The sequence below is a fragment of the Scyliorhinus canicula genome, chromosome 26 (genome assembly GCF_902713615.1).
Source record: "Scyliorhinus canicula chromosome 26, sScyCan1.1, whole genome shotgun sequence".
NCBI classification, from domain to species: Eukaryota; Metazoa; Chordata; class Chondrichthyes; order Carcharhiniformes; family Scyliorhinidae; genus Scyliorhinus; species Scyliorhinus canicula.
Window position 1 is genome coordinate 1,983,497 of NC_052171.1, and position 25,860 is coordinate 2,009,356.

Genomic DNA, 25,860 nt, shown 5'->3' on the forward strand with positions numbered 1-25,860 from the left:
GCTGTTTCTGAGTCTCTTTGACATTTCTGTTGGAACTGAGTTTTATGTGTGTGTATTCATATACATGTATATAACTTGGGTGACTCATTGTTCCCTTGTCCTCTCCACTCAGAGGTTGGAGATTTTCTGGCACTGGACCTGGGAGGTACGAATTTCCGTGTGATGCTGGTGAAAGTAGGTGCAGTTGAGAAGAAGGGTTGGAAAATTGTAACCAGTAACCAGAGGTACTCCATCCCATTCGCTGTCATGACTGGCACAGCAGAAATGGTAAGTTTGCCCAGTGTTTCAGTCATCTGATTTAAATGAAGTGATCTGTTTGTGTGATTGATCTTGATTTTATTTCTGCATATTTATTCTACAGCAATCAGTATAGTAGCTAGCCCCTTTAAGGGGGCGAGCATTGGAAGGGTCATGTGATCCGATCGATTCCCTGGGGGCCTCCGATCCCCTTGGAGACTCCCACGAGTGCTGTTCCATCAGGTCCCCGTTTGTGGGGACCAGTACCAAACAACGCTCGCCCGAGGTCTCCGAGGCGAAGGGATTGAATACCCTCCGGAATCTCACATTAGAGCAAGGCTCGAATACAGTGTTTTTCAAACTTTTTTCTGGGGACCCATTTTTACCAACCGGCCAACCTTTGCGACCCACGCCGGCTGACCTGCGCGACCCACCATCTTCTCTTACCTTGTTTGTTGCTGACAAAAATGGAGGAAATGGTATTGGCTCCCTTTGACCCCTATGGTCCCTTTGACCCCCCCAAACTTGTAAAAAAAAGGCTGCGACTGTAGAAAAAAATGCGGCCGCACTACGCTTGCTTGCCCGAATATCGGTGCACATGCGCATAGTTTTGCCATTTTAAAGGCTGGTTGCAGCAGGCATAGCTAAAAGCCGGCTGCCTGTGGATTTGCGCGATCGGGAGCACTGCGACAGACGGCTTCGCGACCCTCCCAACATCCGCCCGCCACCCACCAGCTGGTCGCGCCCCCGAGTTTGACAGTGCCTGCTCTAATATGCAGATTTGCTAAAAAACGATCCTGCCCATTGTGGGCTGGATTCCCCTTGCAATGTCTCGCGAGATTGCATTGAACCTCAAAATGCGTTGCGAGCCAGGTAGATCCCGGATTTTGACGACCACACTACGCCATGGTGAGATGCTTTTTAAGCTCGGCATGGCTGGAGGATCGCACCCTAAGTGTGGGCTAAACTGATGAGAAACTCAAAAAAGTTACCAAGTGTCATTGAATAGCAGTGTGGAACTTGTCGCGAGAGCCAGCGGGAACTCCCTGAAAAACCCACTGTCAGGATATGCAAACATGCAACCAATGAACACTCAGAATAGGACACAACCAATCGGCAGTCAGGACACTCAGAGGTGGCATTGTGAATTGCGCTTTCACGTATCTGATCGTCAGTCCAGAAGTAAAACACTCGAACACGTCAGTAACGAATATTCGTTTATTTACGGCCGGGACAAATCTCTAAGCAGTCGGGTAACCACCTTCGAGAAGTGCCCAAGTCCAAAATATTGACTGTCTCTTTATACAATCACAGTTTAGAGGTGGTCCCTGTAAATTCCTAGATACACCTATGATTTTGCAAGGATCCAGAACATGTACATATATGGAATTATTCTTCGAGGTCGGGAGGTTATTTTTGACATAATCATTAGCACAAGTCACTATCAATATTAATACAAAGGTTTTTGTATCCCATGGCCATATGGCTCAACTCACTCCAAAGACAGTCCCCCTTACATTTCAATGTTTAATTGTTCCAACTGGTCAAACGAGCTTAATTATGTTTATCTCTGCAATAAAGTAACGGTTCCCATTCATTCCATTCTTTGCCTTTTTGACCTCTCTGCTTTTACAGATACGGGTCAGAACATTAATTAGTACCAATGCCACACTCCCTATATTCCATCCCATAACCTTCTGACATCTTTGCTTTTACAGATACGGTCAGACACACTCCCTTTATTTCATCCCTTGACCTGTTGACATCTCTTTCACAGAGCTTTTCAGAACTGTTATATTAACCCTATCAGCGAAGTTCCAAATGAAATCCACTTCTACATTCCCCCCTTTGATCATTCCTTGATCACATAACACTCAGGATACTTTAGATGGAAATGAGAGCGAGGCGGAGGTACTCCTCCTCTACTAGGCTCCGGCAGGATGCCACTTCCTCATATAGGTCAGGGGTAGGTGGAACCAGTGTTTCTTTTTCGTCTAGGGCAGATCTCTGAAGCATCTGTGGTAATGCAGTGGCACCCAAACGGTTGCATAGGCATTTCACACCAGTAGCTATGATACAGAGCAACAAACAGATGGTAACGAAGATAATGAGCCCATGGAATAGGTAAGTGGCCCAAGAATTGGACCACATCCAGCTCCACCAGTCAGCCTGACCGGCGAGTCGCAAGCGCTGTACTCCATCTCTGATATGGGTTACCAGACGCGTGATATTCTCTGAACTGTCTGGAATATAACCCATGCAGCCGTCTGTTCGATCGAGAAAGGAACAGATATCAAGGGAATGCCTCCATGGGCATGGGTCGGGACCTGTGTACATACCCAGCAAGAGGAGACACCCACTTTCTTAGCATAGACATAGGACATAAACAGAAAAGAATTTGCCGTTACATGGTGCGTTGCCCGCTTCCTTCTGGAAGGCGAGTAGGGGTGAGTAGTCCTTGATGGTAAAATTTGTACCCTGTCCTTATCAATGCACCGGTGGTTCCACCGGCATGTGCGGCGATCGTAGATCAGAACCATGTACGTAGTCCGGAATCGGGGCTTCTGGTCGTCGGGATGAACGGTGGTTGGGCAGGTTTTGATAGCCGTGGTGATCCATCGGAGATCTGTCGTTGTTCCACATCGTGGGGTTCCTTCTCGGCACAGGGGTGGACGTCGGCTTCCATACGGGCATCTCCTTCTTCCGGATGCAGCGAGAGAGAGCAGGGTGGTGAGTATTGTGACGGTGAAGAGGGACTTCATCCTGGTACTCGTGTTCCTAGGACTTAAAGGAAAAGTTTAGAACATCATGGATACTTAATTAACTTACAATGGTGCATATGTACCCATGCGTTCCGGCCCTCCACTTTTACTGCAGTGGGGGTAGTGAGTAGAACCTGTAGGGGACCCTCCCATCGAGGTTCCAAACCCTTACGTGTCCAATTTCGAATTAGGACATAATCCCCAGGGTTGATGGAGACGTCATGAGTAATGGAGGGGACTTCTTCCTGGGTGGCACGAACTCGGGAGTGTAATCCTTTCAAAATTCTAGTTAGTGTTAATATATAATTAGCCATCTCGGTAGTCATGTAATGGAATTGAACATTCCGTGGAACACTGCTGTCCCAAGGCGTTCGAAAGGGTCTGCCATATAGTATTTCCGCTGGGCTTAGGCGAGTTTTTCCTGCGGGAGTGGCACGTAGCTGGAAGAGTGCTAAAGGCAGGAGTTTGAGCCAAGTGGCCCCAGTGTCTGCTTGTAGTTTAGCGAGTTTAGTCTTTAGAGTCTGATTAGCCCTTTCCACCACTCCAGCGGCTTGTGGTCTGTAGGCACAATGAAACTGTTGCTTTATTCCTAGCAGAGCACAGAATTCCTTATTGATTTGACCTATGAAGTGGGGACCATTGTCAGAGCTCAGCCGGGCTGGAATTCCAAATCGCGGAACTATTTCTCGCATTAACACCTTAACTACTGTCGAGGCCTTGTTATCCGTAGTCGGGTAGGCCTCGATCCATTTGCTAAAAGTGTCCACAATGACTAACACATATTTATAGCATTGACATCTTTCCAACTCAATGTAATCCATTTGCAGGGTCTCAAATGGACCCTCAGGTAAGGGGGTTGTGCCAGGATCACAGGGGACGGCCTTACCGGGGTTGTGCTGTTGACAGATTAGACACCGACTGCTAATTTGTTGGGCCATCTCTTGCAGTCGTGGGTGCCACCAGCTTTTTAACAATATGTCCCCTGTGGCACGAGCTCCACAGTGAGTTGCAAAGTGTACACATTCGGTCACCCAGGCTGCTAATGCATCGGTCATACATGTTTGTCCTACCGGGGTGACCCACAGCTTATTTTCGATATCATATATACATCCTAAGTTTTTCCACATATTTACAGCAGTTGCAGGAGCGTCCTCCTGCATTTGGATTATGTCAGCAATGGTTGGCATAGGTTTTTCAGAGGGAGACTTTTCCGGGGGGGTTTTAGTCTGCCTCATCATTCTAGGCACCATTAGTTTGCCAGATTTAGAAATTTCTTTTGCCTTCTCGTCCGCTCTCCTGTTGCCCGTTTCCACCAGTCCTGTGCCTTTTGTATGCGCTGCGCATTTTATCACCGCTATCTTGTCTGGGAGCATAAGGGCCTGCAATAACTGGGTTACTAACTGCTGGTGTGAGATGGGTGTACCAGCGGAGGTTAGAAATCCTCTGTTTTTCCATAATTGCCCGAAATCATGTACTACCCCGAAGGCGTATCGGGAATCTGTATAAATATTAACCTTCCTCCCCTGTGCCAATATGCATGCTCGTATTAACGCAAACAATTCTGCCTGTTGGGCAGAAAAGGGAACTTCAAATGCTGCTGCTTCTACTACGTCACCGTCTTGATTGATGATTGCATAGCCAGATTGTCTATCCCCCCTTTCGCCGACGGAAGAACTTCCATCGGTGAAAAAGGAACAATCTGCACTCGGGATGGGTATATCGGAGAGGTCGTCTCGAACCGAGGAGACTTCCTGCAACAGTTGCAGACAGTCATGAGTTGGGTCGAGCATGTCTGTGGGAGGATGCGTCAAAAAGTCAGCAGGGTTGATAGTGGTGCAGTGGGCAAACTGGACCTTTGGGTTATTAAGGAGAGCAATCTCATATCTATTCTGACGAGCCATCGTGAGATGCTGAGTCTGTAGCCGTCCCAAAAGGGCCGTAACAGAATGGGAACTATAGACAGTGATATCTTGTTGGAGGGTAATATTAGCAGCCGATTGCCGGCTGTGTGGTTCTGCTAGTGACTGTTTGTGATCAGCGGGCACTAGGACCCTGCGGAGCCATGCAGTGTCAATTTCAACGCAGCAGTTTCGAAACTGCCCAGCACAAATCCTTTATCTGTTTATTCTGAGACCAATGTAGTTCTGAACATACTGAGTTACTCATAATACTGATCACATTCCAGGGGCGGTGGCGGAGGTGGCTGTTGGGGCTGTGGAGGCTTCTGACGTCCCCCGCAATTGAACAGATGTTCCTCATCCCCATCATCCCCCTCCTCCCAACCTTGCTTCGCATTGCTGACCGGCGCCAGGTTTCTTATATTGTTTACATTCCCTTTTTAAGACCTCTACTGTTTTAGCAATTCCCCCTTCAGTGAGGCCAATACCCAATTTTGAGGCATTTGCCTGCCAGCTAGCCAGTATAGATGCATCTTTCATTAACTGACAGTATTCCCTCCACAAGGCAATTAATTTCTTTGCGGTGGGTTCTTGATAATACAGAAAAATGTGTCATTTGAAACATGAAAGTCTGGCAATATCTGGTTTGAGAGGGTACAGGGAAAGATCCCACAAAAGGTTAATAGAAGCTGCAAAGAGCAGGGTTATAAAATGCAGATACTTGCTCACAAGCAGGCCTCAGCAGACACACAGGCTTCATATGGTAAGCTAAAACAATGGCTCACACCTTCGTGGAATGTAACTATCTCAGAAAGCATCTGAAAAAGCATGGATGAGAGTTTCAATTGCATTAAGTGACGAATGTTTAAAACAGGCAAGTCTTTCAAGTCACAACCAAGTTAAATTTTAGCATACAGCTAAGAGCAAAGTTTCACACCTTAACTGAAATAAACTCTCTTAGTAAACAGCTGGAAAGAATGGAAGATGCTCAGTCGAATTTAGTATCAATTTAAGGGGTAAAATTCTACGAACATCAAGTTAATTAAAAGAAAATTGGAGATGACCTGGCTACGAGAAACATCATTTAAGTCAAAATCAAAGGCAAAGTTATGAACTGGGGACAATTGGAAAATTAAACGATTTGAAATCACAGAAATAAAAGTTAACTATTGAAACAAAAGCATTTTTTAAATCAAATCTGTGAGGAGACGATATGCCTGAAATGAATAACGAGTTGTAGTAAGATGTTTACATCAAAGATACTTTTAAACTATCAAAGTGAAACAAGCCCATATACAATACAGTCGTTAAAACTTAATAACTCTTCGAAAGAGAATATAAACCCAGGGAGCAGAAGCACCAGCACTCTGCAACAGCAACGAGAGAGAGAGAGAGAGAGAGAGAGAGACACAGCCTGCTGGAGAAAGACAAGGAAAGCAGCCGAGTTTAAACAGCTAATTCAACTCAAGAAGACCAGATTTTAAGTGGTTATTAGCTTACTTTACTTCCTTAATAACACAGGACCCAGGACACCAATGCTATTAAGGGGTAAGTAGGTAAAATTCTTCAGTGAAGGTATGGGTTACACCGGGGGATAGGCTCCGAGAACCCCGCCCGTAACTTCCAGAGAACGCTGCCTGGAATCACGGCGGCAGTCCCGTCCAGAGCCCACAGCCCGTTAACCGTCCCCTAGCAATCCTGAGAACCCCGCCCGTAACTCCAGCGAACGCTGCCTGGAATCACGGCGGCTCCCCAGGCTGCCTCTAGCAGTCCTGGCAACCCCGCCCGTAACTCCAGCGAACGCTGCCTGGAATCACGGCGGCAGTCCCAGGCTGCCCACAGCCCGTTAACCGTCCCCTAGCAATCCTGAGAACCCCGCCCGTAACTCCAGCGAACGCTGCCTGGAATCACGGCGGCTCCTCAGGCTGCCCCCAGCAGTCCTGGCAACCCCGCCCGTAACTCCAGCGAACGCTGCCTGGAATCACGGCGGCAGTCCCAGGCTGCCCCTAGAGACGATAACCACAGGGTTCACTCACTTACCCTCTTTAAAACGGGTTCGCTGGACTGACCTGGATCTCGCAGAGGCTTCTCGACAAACCAACGGCAAGGCTGAGCAACGATCAAACTGGTAGTAGGCGAATACCAAGGTGGAAAACAAATTTTTACTCACGTTGGGGGCCAAATTCGTCCTCTACTTTGAACGAGCTCAGTCGATTACGCCGGTTAGTTGCGCAGACCCCTCTGGAGATCCCCGTACGGGCCACCAAATGTGAATTGCGCTTTCACGTATCTGATCGTCAGTCCAGAAGTAAAACACTCGAACACGTCAGTAACGAATATTCGTTTATTTACGGCCGGGACAAATCTCTAAGCAGTCGGGTAACCACCTTCGAGAAGTGCCCAAGTCCAAAATATGGACTGTCTCTTTATACAATCACAGTTTAGAGGTGGTCCCTGTAAATTCCTAGATACACCTATGATTTTGCAAGGATCCAGAACATGTACATATATGGAATTATTCTTCGAGGTCGGGAGGTTATTTTTGACATAATCATTAGCACAAGTCACTATCAATATTAATACAAAGGTTTTTGTATCCCATGGCCATATGGCTCAACTCACTCCAAAGACAGTCCCCCTTACATTTCAATGTTTAATTGTTCCAACTGGTCAAACGAGCTTAATTATGTTTATCTCTGCAATAAAGTAACGGTTCCCATTCATTCCATTCTTTGCCTTTTTGACCTCTCTGCTTTTACAGATACGGGTCAGAACATTAATTAGTACCAATGCCACACTCCCTATATTCCATCCCATAACCTTCTGACATCTTTGCTTTTACAGATACGGTCAGACACACTCCCTTTATTTCATCCCTTGACCTGTTGACATCTCTTTCACAGAGCTTTTCAGAACTGTTATATTAACCCTATCAGCGAAGTTCCAAATGAAATCCACTTCTACAGCATCACCACAAGGGGGCATGACATAAACACTAGAAAAGGGATGAGGTACTCACACCCTGCCTCTTTCCACAGACAGACATCTAGAGAGTTAGACAGGGTTGATCAGCAGCATCACACCCAGCACGTGGCTCAGAGCAAGCTGGTACAGTTAGACTGTGTTACTACAGTTAGATTAGCAGAGAGTCGAACTCATTTGAGAACCGTGTTAATACTTTAATAAACACGTTGAACTCATTTCAGAGTCTGGAGCATCCTTTAGTTAAGACTGCATCAAGTAGCAGCCTGTGTTCTCCGAAGCAGCATAACACAACACCCGCCACAAATGAACTTCAAACTTTTTCCAGAGAATCATGCCCTTGATATCTGTGATTATAATCACTCTTTCTAACTTTATTTGCTTCTTTCTTTCTAGCTCTTTGATTACATTGCTCTGTGTATCTCCAACTTCTTGGATGGGTACGACATGAAGGATAAGAAACTGCCATTGGGTTTCACATTCTCATTTCCTGTCCGCCATGAGGACATTGATAAGGTGAGAAAGCTAACGAGAGTCATCAGGAACTGTTTCTCAGTTCTGTGGCTTAAACAGTAGGATAAATACACTAACATCTCAACTGTCATTGTAACCAAAAGTACCTTCCTATATTTGCAAAGCTCTGTTTTTCCTAAAATCATCATTTCATCTCTGTTGGCTGAGAAGGTTCTTGGGGCTACAACTTTTTCAGTTCAGTTTGGACCTAGAGCAATGAATGTAGTTATGATTCACCACCAGTTGCACTATTTCTGCACTCTCACAAGAAGAGGTTACCATATTCAACAAACATATTACTTGGGTGTGATTTAATGAAAAAAAAAGAGCCTGTTGTGGGCAGGTTTAGCTGATGTTTCCTGGCTCCTGTAGGGCTGGGCCCCCCCCCACTATTGAACTCTGTCTTTATTTGTTCGGACCTCTCCGCCAAGGCCGCATTTACCTTTAATTCATTGAAACATTTTGCCCATTGAACTTGGACTGACCCTGCTAATAGGGTACTTCACTCAAGCTCACTTCCCCGCCCAATCCCATTCACTCCTTAATCTAACCAACACATATTTTTGGACACCATGGGACAATTTAGCATGGCCAATTCAGCTAACCTGCATACCTTTGGACTGTGGGAATAAACCGGAGCACCTGGAGGAAACGCACGCAGACATGGGGAGAAAGTGAAAACTTCACACAGACAGTTACCCAAGGCCAGTTCCCTGGTGCTGTGAGTCAGCAATGCTAACCACTGTGCCATCCTTGCTGCAGTGAGGAGTTCTGCTCCAGAGCGGCACCCAGGAGGCACTGCCAGGATGCTAGGCTGGCAGTTGCAAGGTGCCATCAGCAGTGTCATTGTGCCACCCTGCACAGAAGCCAACTACTCGGGGGGCCCTCGAGTGACTGGGAAACGCCCACTTTTCCAAAGTGCTGTTCCGCCTGGTCCTGATTATGGAGACTAGTGTTAAACAGCACCCAGCTCGGGTCTGCTTGACAAGGCTGTTTGATCGCGGTTGCTGGTTAGGTGTGGCGGCAACATATTTAAGTGTGCCTAACTACACACTTAAATATGCAAGTTTAGGACCCACCCATTGTGGGCGGGAGACAGATCCCATTGGATCTTGTGAGGCATGGCAAGCCAGATAAAACTCATGAGAGGCCTCTTGTAAAATTTCCTAGCTGCATCATGTCCCGAGTCAGGTGCAACGCGGCCATTCGATCGCACCTCTTGTCACCAGTTCCTTCCTGCACAATAATGCAGTTTGTCTAACCACAATGAACTTTCTTCACAGGGGATCCTTTTGAACTGGACTAAAGGGTTTAAAGCATCAGGAGCTGAGGGGAACAATGTGGTAGGACTTCTTCGTGATGCCATTAAAAGGAGAGGGGTGAGTCTTGAATTCAGAACATCTCACTACAGGATATGTAGACATTTAACATTTATAATTAAATGAAACTTAAATGTGAAATATCTCTCATTCTTAATGGTCTCAAAAATCACCAGAAATTATGCCCACAAAAGCACTGTTAGTGCTGCGACAGCAGTCTTCTGATACTAGCTCCTCTATTCCCATGGAAATGAGCATTGAAGATCATAAATAATAGGAGCAGAAGTAGGTCATTCAGCCCATCAGACATAGGAACATAGGACAGAAGAGCTGGAGGAAGCTATTTGGTCCTTCGAGTCTACTATGTCATTCAATAAGATCTTGGCTGATCTGATTGTGGCCTTAACTCGACTTTCCTGCCTGCCTCCCCACTGTCTCTTCACTCTTTTGTCAATCAAAAAATTGCCTTACTCAACCTTGAATATATTCAATAACCAAGCATCATTGCTCTTTGTGAAAGAACCCCAAAGACAACTGATCGTCTTGTGGACAAAATCCCTCCCCATCACAATCCATGCTATTTCCTTCATTTCTCATTATTAATTCCCCAGTCTCACCTTTTAGCTTCAGTGACTCTTTTTCATTCCATACAGTTGGAGAAGCTTTCATTGTCTGTTTTCTGTTTTATGGTAATTTTCTCTTATATGTTTCAATTAAATTAAGACAGGAGTCATGAACTGTGTTTTCCAAATGCGTCTCTAATGTTTCAGGATTTTGAAATGGATGTGGTCGCCATGGTGAATGACACTGTTGCAACAATGATCTCATGTTATTATGAAGACCACAGCTGTGAGGTCGGCATGATAGTCGGTAAGGAGAACTTGCAGCACCCAGTTACCCGTTGCGGCAGAAAACCAGTCGGCTGGGATGGAGAATCCTGCCCCATATTTCTCGATTTTCCCCATCCCTCACTGGTAATGCCACATAGTTTGCGTCCAAAATGGGCACGATCCTTATTTTAATACATTTACATCAATTTACATGTTATTGGCACACATACCCCTCCACACTAAATATTCATACATCACGTCAGCGAGGTTTATAACCGGTTTGGCCAGACTTAAGGCAGTCGAGGAGATACCTCCAGGGGCGCAGAGATAAGTATATACCCGTGGGGGGGAGGACATGCCCAGGCATGGTGCCAACCTGGCACTGTCAATCCGTGCCAGGGGGCAGTGCCGGGGTAAGCCCAATGGTGGAGGAGGGTGCCTGATGGGTGGAGAGCTGGTGTGGTGGGAGGGAGGACGTTAGAGTGCTGGCTATACTTCTGCAGTGTTAGAGGGGGTTCCAATGCTGGCAAGGATTGTCGGGGGGTTGGGGGAAGATCCTGGTTAGTGTCCTCTAAAGCTCCGTGATGGGGTCTGGTCCGTGAGGCTGCAGCACTGATTGGGATACCCTTTAAAGATGGCGCCCTGATCTCTGTGGTGCTGCATACCTCTCTGTCCGTCAGCTGTTCCCTGGGGTCGGGCAGCGTTCTGACCTCCCATCCCTCATGAGTCTCTACCTCCACCTGATAAGCTGCAGTAGTTGTGTAGTGCGCACTGGAACGTGACCCAGGAGCCTCTTCACTAACATGCCTCACCAAGCTGATTGTCTCTGTGATGCTAGAAGGTGCAGGTGACAGCAGTAACAGACAGTTGGCGTCTTCTCTGGAGTGGTGACCCAGGGTGTGATTGGGATATGGCTGAGGGGCAGTGACCCCTTGCGGCCTGACCTCGTCCGATGGTAATCTTGCAAGACAAAAAACATGGAGTAAGATCTTGGGAAGGAGTGGTCTGTAGTTAAGGGGTGACTCACTATAGGGACATCAGTGTGGAATGGGGCTCTCAGATGCCAACCTCCATGTCCGCCACTGCCCTTTCCTTGGTCTTGCCTACAAGTTGCATGGCCATTTCCTCCGTAAGGGTGTGGACCCGCAGGTCTGGGATGCCCCTTCCAATCTTCTGCCAACCGGCACATAGCCCTGTTTTGTGCACTGAGGAGCTCCCATTACCGGAATTCCTCGTGCAGCAGGTGATCCTGATCTCCAAGGCCCCAAACCCGACCCCCTGAACCCCCAATTCCCCGGGTCCCCTCGCTCTCCCCCCAACATGCACACAAATAATGATAGCTTGGCACTTTGGCAGTGTCAATATGTCACCCTGGCAATGCCCTTCCAGCTCACAGTGTCACACAGACCCCAGCAGTGCCAGGGTACCATCCTGCCAGCACATCTTTTGGGTTGTGGGGGCGAAACCCACGCAAAAACGGGTAAGAATGTGCAAACTTCACACGGACAGTGACCCAGAGCTGGGATCGAACCTGGGACCTCAACGCATTGACAGGGTGACATATTGACACTGCCAAGGTGCCAAGCTATCATTATTTGTGCGCTGGTATTTGTGCGGGTGTTGGGGGGAGTGCGAGGGGACCCGGTGAATTGGGGGTTCAGGGGGTCCGATTTGGGGCCTTGGAGATCAGGATCTCCTGCTGCACTGAGGAATTCCGGCAATGGGAGCTCCTCAGTGCACAAAACTGGAGCATGCACTGGGGGCCTCTGATCTCCTGGAAGATATCCATGAGGGCCGTTCCGTCAGGTTCCCGTATCTGGAGACCAGCAATGAATGGCATTCGCCCAAGATCTCCGAGGCGAAGGAGATTGATCCCATGCCATGAGTAACTTGGTAAGAAGTCTTACAACAAACACCAGGTTAAAGTCCAACAGGTTTTTTTCAAATCACTAGATTAAGGAACACAGCTCCTTCTTCAGGTGCACTGCCAAGGAGCAGTGCTCCGAAAGCATGTGATTTGAAACAAACCTGTTGGACTTTAAGCTGGTGTTCTCCCCAGTCCAACACCGGCATCTCCACATCTTGGGTAACTCGGGAATTTGCACATTAAAGTGAAACTAGCTGTCTCGCTTTAATGTGCAGATTTGCTAAAAAAAAGATCCTGCCCACAATGGGCGGGATTTACATCTCAACATCTTTCAAGATCACATTAGATCTCGCGAGGTGTTGCGAGCTGGGTAGATCCTGGGAAAGAGGTCTCCTGGCTTCTATCAGCCACGCTGTGTGGCCATCAAATCACGCCCGTAGTCTCCCAAACAGAGAATCCAGCACATGATCAGTGGAATACTTTCTATATCATGTTATAATATTGGCATGCCTGCACAAGTTGTATTCATTACCCCTCACTCCCCACATGCGGGAATATGCTTAACTCAAAGTCAAAAAATTGAGTGGGCAGCACAGTGGCGCAGTAGGTTAGCACTGCGGCCTCACGACGCTGAGGTCCCAGGTTCGATCCCAGCTCTGGGTCACTGCCCGTGTGGAGTTTGCACATTCTCCCCATGTTTGCGTGGGTTTCGCCCCCACATCACAAAAGATGTGCACGGGAGGTGCATTGGCCACGCTAAATTGCCCTTAATTGGAAAAAAAAATAATTGGGTAGTCTAAATTTATTTTTAAAAAGTCAAAAAATTGTGAGCTTTGCCTTTATTCAGATATTAAATGTTAGTCTCGATTGACACAGAAATATATTTCTGATAGAGTGTTGTATTGTCATCCTTTGTTTAGGGCTCTAACTCCAGGCACTGTTGGTAGATATTAAAGATTTCAATGGACTTATCATAGTGGGGGAATATCCAGTTGTGATATGCAAAACCCCATCTTTTTGTGGGGGTCCGTTGATGAGATGGCTAGCGTGACACCAACAGCTCGACAGCAACACCATAAAGGCTGTGGTAGTTCATTGAGGCCTGCCACCTTCCCTTGCCACATGTTTAATGTGGAGTGGCGTCTCTCAAGGTATACCACCAGTTGTCTCACTGTAATAGTGAAAGATGCTTGTGGTCCTTCATGCACTAAAGCTCATTTCTGAACAATTCCCAGCCTTGTTGTAGTCTGATGACTGTAAGCAACACGAATTGAGAGAGTTGTAACAGAAATATGGAGTAACAAGAAAGCTCCAATGAATGTCTTTAAATTGTATTTGTTGCTTTGAGAATAGGGATGCATGTTATACTTACTGTGCTGTGATGAAATAATTGCACTCACCAATGTTGATAAAACAAGCAAAGAGGTTTCATTAAAAACTAGAAAAAGTGAGTCAAGGCAGAACTAAGCTGTGGGCAGAATAATAAAGAATCGTTCATACGGTGGAAGAACAGTAAAGCTGGCTGACACAAGAAGATTTGGTTCTTGGCTTTATTGGACCATGGCCATGCTCTCCAAAAAATGTCCTCAAATAGAATAAACATTTGCTTTTAATCTTTTGTTTGCAACTACATTTTACATCAAATGTTTATGTTTCCAGGTACTGGCTGTAATGCCTGTTACATGGAGGAAATGAGAAATGTGGAGTTGGTGGAAGGTGAAGAAGGAAGAATGTGCGTAAATACCGAATGGGGAGGGTTCGGAGACACGGGTGAGCTCGAGGAGTTCCGACTGGAATACGATTGTCGGGTTGATGAGACATCTAACAATCCAGGGTATCAGCTGTAAGTAAAACTGCATTATACCTAGAGTTCACATTCTCCCTGTGTCTGCGTGGGTTTCGCCCCCACAACCCAAAAATGTGCAGAGTAGGTGGATTGGCCACACTAAATTGCCCCTTAATTGGAAAAAATAATTGGGTAATCTGAATTTATAAAAAAAAAATTATACCTAGAGTTAAAATTTCTGTTATTGAAGGTTGTAGCAGTGCCGCAAAGTACCTGTATGAGTGAAGAGTTTGTGTGATTATGGAGCACATCAACATATTAAAAAATTAGAATGATAGGCGGTGCTTGGATTGAAATTTCCCTTTCCCTTTGAGAGTTCCTGTTTGTTGCCTATGCCTTGTACTGAGAAGGTAGTGGTGATCCTTCTTGAACTGCTGCAGAACTGTGGGTAAGATATACGCACAATGCTATCACCAATTCCAGGTCTTTGATTCAGCAAAGTGTATGTCCAAGTGAGAATAGTATATGACATGCAGGGGAACTTGTTAGACATGATGGGCGCAATTCTCCGCACTCACGACGGTGCGGAGAATAGCGGGGTTCGTAAAATTTTACGGCCACGCTAGTCCGACGCCCTCCCGCTATTCTCCCCCCCCCCCCCCCCCCCCCCCCCCCCCCCCACGCCCGACTCCCGATACGAATTGCTGCCGCCGTTTTTTTACGGCCAGCAGCGATTCTCAGCTGGCCGATGGGCCGAGTTCCAAGCCCTTTACGGCTGTTTTTACGAACGGCAAACACACCTGGTCTGGCCGTTCGTAAAAACGGCCGTAAAGTGCCGATTTTTAAAACCATGGCACCGATTGGCACGGCAGTACCACGGCCGTGCCAAGGGTGCCATGGGCCCGCGATCGGTGCGCAGCGGGTCCGATACCCGCGCACTCTTTGTCCTTCCGCCGCCCCGCTGTATCCATTCGCGGGGCGGCTGAGGGGCATCCCGGCCCGCGCATGCGCGGGTTTCGCGCAAATGCGGGATGACGTCATCCGCGCATGCGCGGGTTGGAGTCTTCCAATCCGCTCATGCGCGGCTGATGTCATGTGACGCGTCAGCCGGCGCAAACTCTGGCAAGCGGGCTTAACGAAATTCGTTAAGCCCGCGATGCCGGAGTTTACGGCGGCGGCATGCTAGCCCCGACCGGGGACCAGAATCGGTTCCCGGTCGGGGAGGGGGAGGCTGGCGTCAAACCCGCCCGGATTTGACGCCAGCCTTACGATTTCTCCCTCTCTGGGAGAATCGCGCCGGATGTTCCCACACCATTGTTTGTAAAATCACACAGGTTCAGTAAACATTATTTTCAAAAGTAATTTGGGTTATTCCTCCTTTACTGTAAATTGACCATTTCAAATGGCCCTGCTTTCATTCTTGATTGTAATGTTTTGACCTAGTTTTAGCAGTTACTCTAATATTTAAGCCAAGCAGTTATTTTCAAAACAACACCCGCCCTTATTCTCTGCATTAATGCTTTCAGTTGTTTTTCTGGTATTTCCAGTATGCACTGTTCCATAATTCAACAATAAATCTTAACTGTATGAGAGTAATGATGTCCCATTACGCAGCTCAGACTCATCAGCCCAAATTGGCCTGTAGCAACTACAATTACCAACTCAGCTAATGGCCGTTTCGGCCTCATGAGATGAATAGAACCTGAATTGAAGTGTTTACAATTTTGATCAGTATTGCTGCAGTTATGGAGTCAAAGTTCATCACCTGTTTGAGGTACTTCAGTGGCTTCGAGCCGCAGCTTTGAAATCAGAACAGCTGGTAGAACCTCGTCGCAGCCTCAGCAGTTTAAAGTTGGTCAAAGTCTAATTGCTGCATTTTACCGTAACCTGTATGGTGGATGCAGCAGGCAGAGATTGAATTTGTGCTGATGCAAAGCATTACTCAACCTATTAGTTAATGTAGTGATGCTCAGAAAGGTTAGGTTTAAAGTGCTTCTCAGCAGAAGAAGATTTCTGCACTCAGTTAAATGGCATCATCATACACCCCAGGCTCCAGGATGAGGAAAGTACAGCAATTATGGGATTGGGATTTGAACAATTGAGGGTCTCAGATTTAGTTGCCAGAGTTTTTTTTTTATAAATGTTTTTATTCAGTTTTCATATTTTATATTGAACAAATTACAAATTGTTAGGAGAGAAAAAGAACAAAAAAAAAAACAACAAACAAACACGCAAAAATTAACATACATATTTACAGGTAAGCATCTTCGTAGTAGTAACTGCGCCCGCCCCCCCCCCCCCCCCCCCCCCCCCCCCCCTCAACATGTTTATTTAGTTTGGTTTTGGGCCTTAGCTAGCCATCGAACCCCCGTACCGAACCTGTAGCCCCCCCCCCCCCCCCCTCCCGCTACCTTCCCCCGACTATTCTTCCTCTTGTACATTGGCCACAAATAGGTCCCGGAACAGTTGCATGAATGGCTCCCACGTTCTGTGGAAGCCGTCGTCCGACCCTCGGATGGCAAATTTGATTTTCTCCATTTGGAGAGATTCCGAGAGGTCGGACAGCCAGTCCGCAGCTCTGGGCGGTGCTGCTGACCGCCAGCCAAACAGGATTCTACGGCGGGCGATCAGGGAGGCAAAGGCAAGGGCGTCCGCCCTCCTCCCCAGGAATAGATCTGGCTGTTCTGAAACCCCGAAGACCGCCACTATCGGGCATGGCTCCACCCTCACTCCCACCACTTTGGACATAACCTCGAAGAAGGCTGTCCAGTACTCCACGAGTCTGGGGCAAGACCAGAACATGTGGGCGTGGTTGGCCGGGCCTCTTTGGCACCGTTCACATCTGTCTTCCACCTCCGGGAAGAACCTACTCATACGGGTTCTTGTTAAGTGGGCTCTATGTACCACTTTTAGTTGCGTCAGGCTGAGCCTTGCGCACGTGGAGGTGGAGTTGACCCTATGCAGTGCTTCGCTCCAGAGTCCCCACCCTATCTCCATCCCCAGGTCGTCCTCCCATTTCCTTCTTGTTGCGTCCAGTACGGTGTCGTCCCTATCTACCAGTCGGTCATACATGTCACTACAGTTCCCTTTCTCTAGGATACTTGCGTCCAGTAGGTCTTCCAGTAGTGTCTGTCGTGGCGGTTGTGGGTACGTCCTTGTCTCCTTTCGTAGGAAGTTTTTGAGCTGCAGGTACCGTAGCTCGTTCCCCCCAGCTAGCTGAAACTTCTCTGTCAGTTCGTCCAGTGTTGCGATCCTGTCGTCCGTGTATAGGTCCCTGACTGTCAGTGTCCCCCCGTCCTGCCTCCACCTTTTGAAGGTGGCGTCAGTCAGTGCTGGTGTGAACCTATGGTTGTTGCAGATGGGAGCCCTGTTCGACATTTTGGTCAGGCCAAGTTGCTGCCGCAGTTGGTTCCAGGATTGGAGGGTGGCTGTCACCACTGGGCTGCTGGAGTGTTTTTTGGGTGGGGATGGGAGTGCTGCCGTGGCGAGGGCCCGGAGGGAGGTTCCCATGCAGGAGGCCTCCTCCGCACGCACCCACTCAGCCTCTGGCTCCTGGATCCATCCCCTTACTCGCTCGGCTGTTGCTGCCCAGTGGTAGAATTGTAGATTCGGGAGGGCTAGCCCTCCCCTGGTTTTTGTTTTTTGTAAGACCTTCTTTGGGATCCTAGCATTTTTACCCCCCCATACGAACGCCATGATGAGTTTGTCCAGCGCTTTGAAAAAGGCCTTGGGGATGTAGATCGGAATGGATCTAAACAGGAAGAGGAACCTGGGCAGTACGTTCATTTTGATCGTCTGAACTCTCCCCGCGAGGGAGAGCGGGAGTGTGTTCCATCTTTGCAGGTCCTTTTTAACTTCCTCCGTCAGGCTGGTGAGGTTCCATTTGTGGATCCCTTTCCAGTGGTTGCCAGAGTTAACGGATCTCACTCAGCCAGAGAGGTCATAGAATTCAACATCAAACAAGTGACCATTTGGATCAACATATTCAATTTTCCCAAAGTCCTTTTTAAAAGCTATTGTGAATTCATGTTTCCCACTGTTTCTGGTGAAACAGTCCCTGTTCTGTCAACTGTCTGTGTTCTTGACAAAATACAAATTCTGAATCTTTGTTTCCTTGGTAATAATCGTCCCCATGTTAGTGAATCACTGACGAGTATAAATATTTTTTCTTTATTTACCTGATCAAAACTCCTTGTAATTTTAATCTCTTTTAAATCTTGTTTACTCAATTGAAAATCGACCCAGTTTCTCTAGTCTCTGCTCATAGCTAAAGTATTTTGATTGGAGTGTATCTGGAGTTGGCATTATTTACACTGGGGTAGTGAGGGGGAAGAAAAGTAATGGTTCTTGGAAACAGCACAAACAGCAGGTGAACCAATCACTGTGGAGATATGCCCGGTCAAGCTTTGCTTGACAAGGATAAAACATGAGAGGCATCAGAAAATGGCACTTTGGAAGTGCAACCTTGATAGAGTAGAACAACAAAATAGACTTTTCAGAACGAAGCATAAGAGAATATGAAGGTAATTTAATTTTGGGCTATTATTGAAGTCTATATATTTTTCTGAACAAAATGCCATAAGATGCAATTGGAGCTTGGGATGGACAAAGAAGTCAGTGCATTTGATTCATGTCCTCTTTCTTATCCAGATACGAAAAGATTATTGGTGGGAAATACATGGGTGAACTAACACGACTTGTGCTGCTGAAACTGGTAAATCAAAACCTGCTCTTCAATGGAGAGGCATCCCAACTGCTGAAAACACAAGGCAGCTTTGAAACAAGATTCCTCACACAAATAGAAAGGTACAAAGAAACTGAGTTGTTTGTGATCAATTGGAGAGGTTTGAGTTTCCACTCTCCTACCATTTTCAGAGTATAATTCACTTTAAACACAGCAAGTTCTGGAAAGGCACACATAGACTTCTGGAATACTGTGTGCAGTTTTGATCTTTGTAATTAAGAAAGGATATCCTTGCATTGGAGGCAGTACAGTGAAGATTCACTAACGTGGTCACTGGGTTGTCCAATGGTGAGAAGCTGAGTAAGTTGGGCATATATTCTTTGGAGTTTAGAAGAATGAGAAGCAATCTTGTTGAAACATACAAGATTCTGAAGGGACGATACAGGGCAGATGCTAAGAGGTTGCTTCTGTTGATTAGGAATCTCAGGCCTTGGGCCACAACCCCAAGATAAGGGTCCAATCATTTTGACAGAGATCAGAAGAAGTGATTGCACTGAAAGCATTGTGAATCTTTGAAATTCTTTATTCCAAAGAATTCTGAATGTTTCATTATTGAATACATTTGAGGCTGAGGTAGACAGATTTCTGGTCTGCCAGGGTGTCAGGGGACCGGGTAGCAAAGTGGAGTTGAAGCCTGAGATCAGCCATGATGGCGTTGAATGTTGGAGGAGGTGCAGAAGGTCGTACGGTGTACTGCTCTTTCCATTTCTTTGTTCTTGTGTTCTGCTTTCATACTTCTGTATCTGGAATTGTTTGACTGATTCCCATAAAGACTACCTAACTTCTACCACAAGAATGAAATGTACATGACCTGTACCTGTCTCATTCTGCAGCTAGTAAGAATTTATTTTCAGTGGCAGAAACAGATAATCTGCAGCAGCATGTCTGTCAACTTATATCAGGAGGAAAAACAGATCAGCATTTGTCCGAATAGATTTAAGACTTATACAGAAAATGTTAACTTATCTTTTACCTGATGCTGCATTATTTCCAACATTTTCTGTTCCAGGTTTCCAGAATTTGGTTTTTCTTTTACATATTCTTTGCTCCTATTCAGTTACCCCATTGCAGATAACATTTAGTTAAATTAGAGGAGAGTGTCACTGGCCGTGACTTTATGCTGCTCATGGATTTAATGTACTGGTGATATAAAAGGACCAATTTAACCAATTCTTTGGTGTTGATCACTTCCTAAGTGTGTCAATGACACATGAAATCACAATCCAGCTGGGATCTATTCCTGGAAGTCCTTGATGCATTATTTTAAAACATGTGTTTCATTTCTCGCGAACCTGAAATGCGGTTTCTGATATTTACCAACTTTAAAAAAAAAAATGATAATCCTTATTAGTGTGAGAAGTAGGCTTACATTGACACTGCAATGAAGTTACTGTGAAAATCCCTCAGTCGCTTCACTCCAGCGCCTGTGCACGGAGGGAGAATTCAGAATGTCCAATTCACGTAACAAGCATGTCTTTTGGGACTTGTGGGAGGAAACTGGAGAACCCGGAGGAAACCCACGCAGACATGTGGAGAACGTACAGACTGCACAGACAGTGACCCAATCCGGGAATCAAACCCAGGTCCCTGGCATTGCGAAGCAACTGTGCTACCGTTCCACCCCTGAGCTGCATCTCAAATATGATAACAGTTGAAAATTACTGAAACACTTGAAAAGAGTACACAGATATAATGTACCTACTTAATCTGCCATGAAGCATTTTTGTTCTAATTTCCCCAATCTTTTATTGAGGTAACTTCATAAAGTATATTTTTGCTTGCATGAAGTCAAAGTATATTTGATGTGAATGCTTTTCAATGCAAGATCCTCCGTTGAAAGGAAGATAAAAGCTGCATTTCTTTTAATATCAGTAAGAAATTGTACGCAATTTGTAGGAAAAGACTATTTTCATTTTCAGCGGCTTGGTAATTGTAGGACTGTCACCCAAAGAGAGATCCTGGATACATTACTGTTATGCAGAATGTTAGAAGAATATAAAATGTCCAAACAGAACCATTGATGGAAGCAGAATTTCCCAGAGCCTGCAAAAGGGAGTTGGATAAATAATCCAAAAAACAAAAAGAGAAAGCACACTGGATAATGGCAGAATAGTAGAAATTAGTGGGTAATATTTTGGCCTTGATGGGATAAAGGGCCTCCCAGCGTGTGTAAAATTTTCTGATTCTACATAAATATATATCCAGAGTTGATGGCTTTGCAAGAAACAATGCCCCACACACCGAGGCATCCTGAAGACGTGGGCTTTTGGCCATCCTGTGCCTCTGAGTCTAGGCCAGAGTTATAGCAGGAATTTGCTCATCTTTCAGGGCCGTTTGCCATGAAATCAGTCTGGCATTCCACTGTGCACTATTTTACAGGACCAGTTACCCACATTCAAGCAAGTTAAAACAGTTTTATATTGACTTATCTCTGTTATTTTCTTCAAGTGACACAGGGGACAAAAAGCAGATCTATAAAGTTCTGACAAAATTAGGTGTGTTGCCATCCGAAGCAGATTGCGATATTGTCCATTTGGTGTGTGAGAGTGTGTCGACACGGGCAGCACATCTATGTGCTGCTGGATTGGCAGGTGTTATAAATCGAATGTGGGAGAACAAGTGCAAAGAAACGATGAAGATTACAGTCGGAATTGATGGATCGGTTTACAAGTTACACCCTCAGTAAGTGTTCGTCTGAGAGAATGGTGATCTTTTGGAGCGGTTGCAAACTCTGCTCTTCAGGGTGCATTGACTGTGCTGGAAGCACATCCAGTATTGTGCTTATGCAGATCAGGTATGGGGGAATTGGGAATGTATAGCCCAGGTCTTCCAAAAGTCTGATTTATCATTATCACAAAGTATTAGTTTCCCACAATAGAACCTATTGACAGCTTAGGCATTAATACTTCTCTTTGCATTGTCCACAGTTTGAAAGTTATTCAATAATATTGTGTTTCATCGTTCCTTATTTATTTTTTGAAATAAGGGAGAAAGCAATATATTTGATAATTCGCTTCATTTATCATCCAAGTCCACTGTACATTATAGCACATGTTAGCTCTGATGCACAAATTTACGATGCACACATTTACTGCTAAATCCCCTCAACCTGTTCCCACCCAATGCTCTCAACTGAACCTTTCATTCCTCATTTCTAAATAAACATGGCATCTGTTTCTTACCCTTTTGTTGAATGTTTTCTTCCTGCCCAATCTTTTACAAGCACTGATTTGTTTCACATAGTCTGCTGGAGATGAGAGGCCTCATATCCTTTTCATGCCAAACTGTTTCAGTATTTACTGTTCCCATCAACGATCGCCCTGCTCTTATCAATCCTCTGAGGTATGTACCCAAGGCATCTCCTGTGTTTCAAATGCTTTCCTTATCTCCTGTATTGAGAAAGGCTTTTGAGAACAAGGCAGGAGATAAACAGGCTTTTTCCTGAACATTATTGAAATAAATCTGTTTCATGTTATAGCTTTATCTCCATTAAAGACAAAACTATTGTAAAAATATGATATGTTACCTTGTGTTCACCTTGGAAGTTCAAATACACTTGTCAGGGAAGTTTGACTGTTAGGATTTAGTGCACGGGTGGATGACTGTGGCTGATAGAAGGTTTGTCGACTCTGCATCCCTTGTGACCCGGTAAAATGAGGGTGCTGTCTAGGACACGCTTGTCATGCTAATTGCAGGCTTCACTCTAATCAGCTGTGCCTTGCCTGCCACAAGAGGCAGTCATTTTCCTGAAATGCTACCTCACCCGTCTTTGATCAGTTAATTGTGCCAGTGAAATCTGGAGAGTTAAACATCATTATCACTGATTGGAGCCCAGTTCTTAATGCTTTGGAAGCGTTGGCCCCAAGCATTGAACTCCAATGCCCACACTTATAATAATAATCTTTATTGTCACAAGTAGGCTTACATTAACACTGCAATTAAGTTACTGTGAAAAAAAACCCTCGTCACCACATTCCGGCACTTGTTGGAGTACACAGAGGGAGAATTCAGAATTTACAAATTACCTAACAGCGCGTCGTTTGGGACTTGTGGAAGGAAACCGGAGCACCCGGAGGAAACCCACACAGTGTGCTGGTTTGGTCAGCTGGTTTGGCATTACTGAATTTGCTGAATTATGACTGGACAGCAAATGTGAAGGAGGTTCGGAAGTAGGTCATAGGGGAAGGATCGGCATGGGGATGGTTGGAAGAGACTTCATGCAGGAGGGCAGGTCTGAAAACTCTGGTGTTGGTGTCTCTTTCGTTCTCGCCACTGAAATACTCCACAAGTCCATGGTGGCTGCCATCTTGAGGATCTGAAACCAGCTCAGGCAACTGTTAAGAACGAGGGCATGTTGTTGTGGGCACCGATCTGTGATAATCATAGAGTTATCCCAGCAGGGCTGGACTCAATGTACAGGGTGTGGGGGTGAGAAGGGATAGAGTGGTTCAGAGATCTTTTCATGGAAGGGAGATTCGCAGAATTGGGGGAGCAAGTGGAGAAATTTCAAATGCCAAGGGGGAATGGGTTCCAGCACTTGCAGATCAGTGACTCTCTGAAAAAAAGAGTTAGCTATGTTTCCGGAGTTTCCACCCCCCCGTCCCTGATCGAATAGATTGTGTCTGAAGACGAGATTGGGGGGGGGGGGGCATTTATGGACAGGTAATGGAAAGCGCGAAGGCCTTGTTGGAGCAGATAATGAGGAACTGGGAGGAGCAGATAGGTGGGCATTTGAAGGATGGATTTGGAGTGAGGCCCTGAGGAGGATAAATTCAACTTCCTCCAATTTGAGGTGGTGTATAGAGTGCACATGAGTCAGTTTTGTCCGGAGGTGGTGGATAAATGTGGATGATGCTCTGGAGGGTCGGCAGACCACACACGTATGTTTTAAACCTGTCCGAAATCGGTAGAGTTTTGGGAATCCTTTGCGAGGACTATGTCAGAGATTTTAGGGCTGAACGTAGCACCAACAGAAGGACAAAACCTTTTAAAGGTAGCGGGGTTTCTGTTCTTATGCTGCTGATCTCCACTCTTTACTCATAGGTTTCTGCCATTCACTCTGCCAAAACCCAAAATTAACAGAGTGGAATGCATCGGCATGAGTACAGAAACCTGCGTTCCTGAATTTGACTTTCACAGCAAATATATGCCTTTCTTAGCAATGAATGATACTGGATTTGAGTTGCACACATTCACAGAGTTGTAAGGTGGGAGTAGCTAACTCCAGGTGTGGTTGGCTCCTATGTCAGAAGGAAATGGAGAGAAGCAGTATGCCCTCAACTACAAAGGTGTATTGGTATGTTCAAAGAAAGGACTGGACAAAATCAACCCTATCATGAGCTCAGGTCCCATAGGCAAAAAAGGACAGTGTCTAACTCACAAAAGATTTTCTCCCTCCCTGTCTAGAATGGATTTGAACTCAACACCTTGTAGAATTCAGTCTTCCTGAGAGAGAATAGAGCTTCATCCTTTCTGTCTGGCTGAATGCAAAGTCACACAAAGTAAAAGTGTGTGTGTGAGCCAGCAGTTTCCCAGCAAGAGTCAAGTTTGCATGTTAATGCTGAGGGTTTCCTTCTCCCCACACTGTTAACCTCACTTTCTTCTCTCACTTTGGTTCCATAGCTTCAAACATAGGTTTCACTCAATGGTTCGAGAACTTGCACCTCGCTGTGACATTACTTTCCTCCAGTCTGATGAAGGCAGCGGCCGGGGTGCAGCCTTAATCTCCGCAGTGGCAAGCAAAATGGCCAGCTGATTGACCGGTAACGTTGCAAACCAGTAACTGAGCTGAAAAATAAGCAACAAACTACAGAATCCCTTCGGTCAGTTCTGCAGTATTTTGAGATGGGCTGAAGATAATGACTTTCTTAAGGATTACTGGTGAAAATAATTCAGCCAATCCGTTTATGATTAAAGCATCGCACTTAATGTCCAGTGAAAGACTGGCTATAAGATGCAGGTGGAAAGTGAAATGCCAGATTATTAATTACCTGGCATGTTTGAATCTCTGTAAAAAATATCGCACAAATTCTTCATAGGTTGAGTAAAAATCATGTTTTGTGAAGAAATATGACAAATAATTCTGTTGGTAAATGAATTGGAATTAATTTATTTTTGCTGAAGCCTCCTTTTTCCTCAAAGCCTTGGTTGAACCAATGCCAGCTTAACCATTGGAAGTCATGTTAGAGCACCAAGCTACACTCATACTTGCATTGATGGCGATGATATGTGATTAATCCTGCTTTGGACACCATGAAATACACCAAGACCTGTGTATTGAGTCAGCTTCCACGTGGGGTTATTCCCTGTGGCTCAACTCAGTACAGAGAGGAACAAACATGACAACCTAGACAAGATGGCTTATTTAATCAAGCTTGTTACCTGTTCACGGAGAACAGACTGGATATCTGCCAAGACCTGTTCTGCCGAACAAAGACCAGACACAGTACTTATACAACGTTCAAAAATCAATTGCCCACCCCAGTCGGACGCGATCTAATCCCTGAAGCTGCTACTTTTAAACTTATCCAATAGAATTGCAAGCAGTGTTTAAACCTCACCCAATAGAATCGCAAGCAGCATACGATTGATCTTCATCCTGACAGCTATGTACAATCTCAGCAGCCTGTGCTGACTGTTTGTGAGAAACAGAACCAGCACCCTGGATTGTTTTACAAAGACACCCGGCGGGGTGGGGGGGTCCCGGCGTGATGGAGAGCCGTGAACTACTCCGGCGTTGGGCTGCCACAAAGGTGCGGAGGTCTCCGCACCTTTAGGGGCCAAGCCCTCACATTGAGGGCTAGGCCTGCGCCGGAGTGGTTGGCGCTCCGTCGGCTGGCATGGACGGCCTTTGGCGCCATGCCAGCCGGGGCCGAAGGGACTTCGCCGGCTGGCGGAAGTCTGCGCATGCGCCGGAGTGTCA

General features: G+C 46.0%; 1 protein-coding gene across 1 annotated transcript in view; it reads left to right on the forward strand.

Moving 5' to 3' along the window:
• gck (glucokinase (hexokinase 4)) overlaps positions 1-25,673 on the forward strand; it is a 43,759-nt gene extending 18,086 nt beyond the window's left edge. Inside the window, exons 3-10 of the mRNA XM_038785469.1 lie at positions 113-267; positions 8,276-8,395; positions 9,676-9,771; positions 10,482-10,581; positions 14,068-14,251; positions 18,845-19,000; positions 21,387-21,620; positions 24,561-25,673. Of these exons, the coding sequence (XP_038641397.1) occupies positions 113-267; positions 8,276-8,395; positions 9,676-9,771; positions 10,482-10,581; positions 14,068-14,251; positions 18,845-19,000; positions 21,387-21,620; positions 24,561-24,693 (1,178 nt within the window). The 3' untranslated portion in view covers positions 24,694-25,673. The remainder of the gene's footprint in view (positions 1-112; positions 268-8,275; positions 8,396-9,675; positions 9,772-10,481; positions 10,582-14,067; positions 14,252-18,844; positions 19,001-21,386; positions 21,621-24,560) is intronic.
• Positions 25,674-25,860: the final 187 nt, after the last annotated feature.